Here is a 6,092-nt window from a genome sequence, read left to right on the forward strand (position 1 = left end):
TACAGTGAAAATGTTGCACGTCATTATTTTTAGAGTTTAAACTGTGGGGGTCCAAGTGAGCAAGAGAATGTGGTTAAGTGTCATGACTTGGTCAGGGAACCATAAGCATACGTTCTAGTTCCTGGTTTAACACCAGAAAGAGCAACGATAAGAAATGACAGGAAAATTGTTGATTCTGGACCTGCGCGAGTGTGTCTGAATGTACGTACGTACACCTATTAAGTTGAGCGACTGCACCCAGAAGCTGTAATGTTGACATGACAGAGGTGTGGTGAGGACAAGACCGACATGAGAGCAAATCATTATCCCTGTGTGACTGAAACGTGCTTGTGTATGTCTGAGACAGATACGCATGCTGTTCGTATCAATGCATATTTTATGTGCCTGCCTGCTCCCCCCCCCCCCCCCCCCCGTTGTCTGTGAACCTGTCTGACCTCACGTCTGTCACCCACCATCCACATCCCTTTCTTTCTCTCTCTCTCTCTCTCTCTCTCTCTCTCTCTCTCTCTCTCTCTCTCAAGGACAACACAAAGACAAACAGGAAGACAACCACGAGCACACACACACACGCAGACCCACTCACATCCACAAAAATGAAGACAGTTATAGATTTCTTCAGGGGAAGCGAGTGAGCCAAGTATTTTTACTCAATTGAATTACATCAGAATAAATGAAGCATTCAGATGTCTGATTGCATTGTGTCGCTGTGATGGTCGCTGCTTGCAGGGACATCTGCGGGCCACTTCAGTATGACAGTCCTCACTGAATACATGTTGATTGACCTCATAACAATTCCTTGCTTTTCATGTCGGCCTACAGTAAATCCAGAATAAACAATCTACAACTCTGCTAAAGAGTTCAGAAGGTGGCATAATGAACACGAGCCACTGCCGCTTTCACTCTCGCGTCTATTCTTTTGACCGCTCTGCAGTTGACCGACCACTCCCACAGAATCCATGTGACTGAGTGCGCTTGGGCCGCGCGGTGCTGCCGACACAAAGCTCCCCACACGTTTCAGCAGCGTTGCAGGCACATGGCAAGTGGTGTGTTTCGGTGAGTCATCTTGCCAAACCTCCTAACGGCAGATACGCTGACTGTGATTGAGTTTTAAGGGCTTGAATCAATCAATCAATCAATGAATGGGTTATTTCCTGCACACATAAAAAAAGTCAATTTGACACCCGTATCCCAATAGTTCAGTGATTTTTAGGAGGGAAGAATTAAGCAATTTCTCCGTGTAAACATAGTTGAACACATTACATTGCATTCGTGACAAGACACATGATTACTTAATGATTGAGCTGAAGAAAAGGCACAGCTGGCTGGTAAAAGAAGGTCACAGAATGAATACTTGGTATTTGGAGAATCTCCAATCAAGCAACGAGTCCCAGTTGAGAGGTAAATAAGCTCATGACTCATCTCCGAGCTCAGACCGTGTCTGGTGAAGAGCCACTGCTCCAAGTTCTGTTCTGCCTGCCTTTTATCTCAACACCCAAATTGGGCTCTTTTCACCAGACCACTGACTGAGAAATGGAAGGTCTAGATGGGGCAGATTGAAGCCTCTCCAGCTCTTTTGCATCGTTCTTCTGCTGGAAGATATCTGACAGTGAGAGGAAGCTGTCTCGGAGTTCGTGAAGGTTAACCGCTTGATATTTTTTGTTTTACCAACTGTTACACATAGACTTGGGGCCAGGGCAACCTCTTAAAGCGCTGTCCTCAAAACCACAGACCCGTGCACCCTTTTGTTGTCTCTTGAAAACATGAAACAGCATTCTCCTGCAGAAAACCACAGAAAGTCGAGCAGCCTTTACATCCTGTGTGGAAAACACAGCTCTCAGCAGTCATTACAATCCATTACAGTCCTCAAAATCCATGACTAAGACATACGTTTCAGGTTGTGAGTTAGCGTGTGCATGCAAGCCGAAGTGAACACACACCCTCATATACATTATGTCCCAGGGTTGAGACGAGGTTAATCGAAAGCTTCTGTGGACTATCATTGATGTCCACATGAGGACATTCCTCACAGACGCGTGTTGGATCCAAGCCAAGACTGGTTCCAACTGTGCATGTGTTTGTGAGTGAGACAAGAAAGGGGTTGACAGTGGGAGAGACAGATTTGATTTGATGATGAAAACAGTTGAAATGTGAGGTCTCAGTGAGTCAGTCAGTCTGTGGCTCTGTAAAATATGAAGGCTGAGATATCATGTGCATTTGAGAAAACACGCTTCATACGTTAGTGGTTGTGTTATCAGTGTTTGCTCTGGATGAAGTTCAAAGCAGTGAGTCGGTGACAGAAATGTGTCCATGGAACAAAGAAGCCGAGATTAGAGGAGGTGATAGATTAGAGACGGTGTTCTGGTTTCAGTAGACCCAGATTTGAATTAAAACCTTTCTTTCTGTGGCTCTTTTTTTTTCCGTCTTCATGTGAAGCCAGCGTGTGCACCTCTCCAAGTCGCGCTCTCTCTTTGAGGTGATAAGTGAGCGGCTCCTGATAAAGTCTGGCAAATGTCCCAACGTCCATTACAGTGTTAGAAAATAGACGAGCAAACATTACCCACCACCCACTGACGCAAACACATGTACTCCACACACACATCCTCACTTATCAAGTAGATATGCGCATTAAAAACTCATGCCGGCATGCCATTAATGACTTCACAGAAGACAAATAACTCTCTGAGACTCTCTCGAAACAAATGAATTTATATTTGACAGCAGGCGTAGCGCCATAGTCCTTGTGATGATGCAGAACAATAGTTGTGGCTGGATTTACCATTTCTATGTTGCTCTCATACTGAAGTCTTTACCGTCATAAATCATGCAGGCAAGGCTTTAAGTTGAGCAAGCGACAGGGAGCGAGCTGTACAAGAGCAAGACCTTTGCTGGTGCTACAAATGAAACCACAGTGGCCACTGATCAGCAAAAGATAGTTAGACAGTCACACGTAGTCTTCAGATCAATCTTTTAAATTCATCACACGTTCATTGAAAACCTATCAGAGAATAAAATCATAAACATAAACATAAATCATCAGAGAAAAGTCTTTCTGTCAGTGGTAACCAATTCATTGTCTTTATCAGCTCCGTCAGACCTGGAGCCAAGTCAGCAGTTTATGTCATCGTGACTTCTTGATTTCTTTCTATTCTCCATTCTCATGATAGTTTGTGACTCGGTTTATACAAAAAATATTTTTCTGCAATAGTGTATTCCATCGTTTAGTGTACTGTGTCAGTCCATAGACGGAGAAAAGGGTCTCAGAGTGCCCAAAGATAAAATGCACGCACACACACACACACACACACACACACACACACACACACACACACACACACTGAAATGAAAATACTGTCTCAATATTTTGTTAAACAAGAGAAATGAGAATGTATCCTTCAGTGTTTTTCAAACCCAGTTAAGGTATGTGGTACATAAATAGTTGTAATGCATGTAAAGTATGCTACTGTAATACATAAACTATAAATAAATCAATAAATTATATACAACAAGCTACAGTTCTAACCAAACCTCTTTGTTGAGTGAGCATGCCAGTGCAACATCTGAAACTACAGGAAATCCTGTGCTGATTACCAACTGTGTGTCTCATCTCTGTCCACTAGATGTCACTACAGCCATAGAAGATGGTGTTGAAGCCAAAGCGATGCCATGGACCAACAAGAACAGGAACACTCTGAATGATCATATGTAACAGCGGTATACGTGAGGCTAAGGCTTATGATGTGTATGTCCTCTTTGGAGACAAGAGAGACCTCTTGTTCAGTTTAACACTGAAAGGAAAACGTAACAATGGTTCGCATCAAGCTCCAGCGATGAAGTCATCAGACTGTTTCCAGTGAAGCACCAGCGATAATGTTGTCACAAGTGATGCTGGGCGTCATCCTGTCCCTCCTCATCCTTCTGACCGTCAGTGGTAATGTGCTGGTGTGCCTGGCTGTCTGCGCCTCCCGACGCCTCCGCTGCCTCACCAACTGCTTCATCGTGTCGCTGGCTGTGACGGACTTGCTGCTCGGCCTCTTGGTCCTCCCTTTCTCCGCCCTCCTGCAGCTCAACAACGAGTGGCCGCTCGGCCCGGCCTTCTGCAACTTCTACATCTCCATGGATGTCATGCTGTGCACGGCCTCCATCCTCACCCTCCTGGCCATCAGCGTGGACCGCTACCTGGCAGTGACCATGCCTCTGAGATACGCCTCACTGGTGCTGCCGTGGAGAGTTGCTGTGGCCATGGCCAGTGTTTGGACAGTGTCTGTGGCCGTGTCTTTCTTGCCCATCCACATGGGGTGGAACACTGTTAACAGCACAGTGCAGAACTACGGGCCCTGGGCTCCAGTGGGAAAATGTCGTTTTGAGCTGAACAGGCCCTACGTACTGACAGACTCTCTTCTCACTTTCTACCTGCCTCTGGTGGCTATGTGCTGGACGTACCTACGAATACTTCGCATTGCCCGGGCACAGGCCAAACGCATTATCAGTGCCCGACCCACTTGCATCACGAGCTACAACTGCCGGGACACACCTTCCACCAGTGCCACTGTAGTTTCCAGCGTAACAGCAGTGGCTCTGCGGGAGCACAAAGCCACAGTGACACTGGCAGCAGTGATAGGGGCTTTTGTGGTGTGCTGGCTGCCATACTTCATCCTGTTCACAGTGTTGGGCCTAAAGGAGCAACCAGACCCAAGCACAGTACCAGAATACTCCATTGTGTTGTGGCTGGGTTACACCAATTCAGCCCTCAACCCTATTCTTTATGGAGCCCTCAACAGGGACTTCAGGTTAGCCTACACCCACCTACTGAGATGTCGATGCCCTACTTACGGTGGGTGGATGAGCCGGCAGCCGTCTCCGACTGTAGCAGCAGGTAAAGCCGTAAAAAGCTTGAAGTGTGCAGGTGAAATTGCACAGGTTTCAGAATTCAATTAATTTAAGCGTGGACGTTTATTTATGAACAACAAAATGTTGCAACCAGGGTTAACACGTCGTACGTTCTTATCCCAGGTTCTCCAGTTGTTTGTCTTCTTTTCCTTCTTTCCCCCTCTCAGCCAGAGACCAGCTTACGGAGGTGACACTGCTGTGTGGACACGCCGCTGCCACATGCAGGGCAGGTCAACCAGAGCAAAACGTAATGCTTCAAGAAGTGAACAGCAGGACAGCCACAGCAACTATCCATTTTGCAAACGGCACTGCTGTCACAGACGTCAACGGCAATGAAAGGTAAATTATTATTCAGCATATACTTATAGTAGGCTTCATGAACACCAACAAAAAAAAAATGACATGATGCTGAGATGTCCATGTTGGCAATGTTCTAGCATGCAGTCATGACTCAAAACCCCAAAAAGTGATCATTCACATTCAAATTTGGGTGAAAATGCTACAACACTCATAATGAAACCAAGAAAAGACCTTGATCCGTGCATTATGTGACACCCCGCTCTCAGTATGTAATTGCACCCATCGTATATTCTTACTTTTAAACACAAAATCTGAATCGGCCACACAAACATTTTATACTTCGCTAACTCCTCTCTATGAGAGCAGGTCGTGCTGAGCCTGTGCTGGTGAGGTGGGTGCTGTGTACTGCGGTTGCAACCAAGAACCAAAATCCATCAGCCGAAGAGGAAAGAGCAATAGACAGACGACGGAAGATGGACGGAGATTGAAAGCCCCTCTTTGGAAGCCTTCAGTGCTGCAGTGGAAGCACCCATAATACAACATGTAAGTAGATATACACACAGACGTCCCCGTTACCCCCCACAGACGATGTCGGGCCCAGAACAAATGAACTGTGACACGCAGAACCTAGCGGTGTCATCCACGCTGCATCAGGCCATATGGCAATATGCTTATTAGGCCAAGAAATTAGCTTTCAGCACAGAGGAGATACATTATCCAGTTTCACATCCTGCTCTCGTTTCTTTGTTCGCACTTTGTGAACAGTATTGACTGTTTGCTCTTTGTATGTGCTGCTTCCGTAAGCGTGTATCAGTTAAAGCAACAAAACAACATCTTCATGATAACCGATACGTTCTTAAAGACTGCCTGGTCATTCAAACTTGAGATCAGTATCTAACTTTATA

General features: G+C 45.8%; 1 protein-coding gene across 1 annotated transcript; it reads left to right on the top strand.

Annotated features, from left to right (window-relative positions):
* Window positions 1-3,867: 3,867 nt before the first annotated feature.
* On the top strand, window positions 3,868-5,230 carry hrh2a (histamine receptor H2a; the record flags this gene model as incomplete). Its single annotated transcript, XM_079268349.1, has 2 exons — window positions 3,868-4,873; window positions 5,055-5,230. The coding sequence occupies 2 exons, from the start codon at window positions 3,868-3,870 to the stop codon at window positions 5,228-5,230; spliced, it is 1,182 nt and encodes a 393-aa protein (XP_079124475.1).
* Between the last annotated feature and the right edge of the window lie 862 nt (window positions 5,231-6,092).

The sequence above is a fragment of the Melanostigma gelatinosum genome (assembly GCF_949748355.1).
Source record: "Melanostigma gelatinosum genome assembly, chromosome: 5".
In the NCBI taxonomy this organism is placed as follows: Eukaryota; Metazoa; Chordata; class Actinopteri; order Perciformes; family Zoarcidae; genus Melanostigma; species Melanostigma gelatinosum.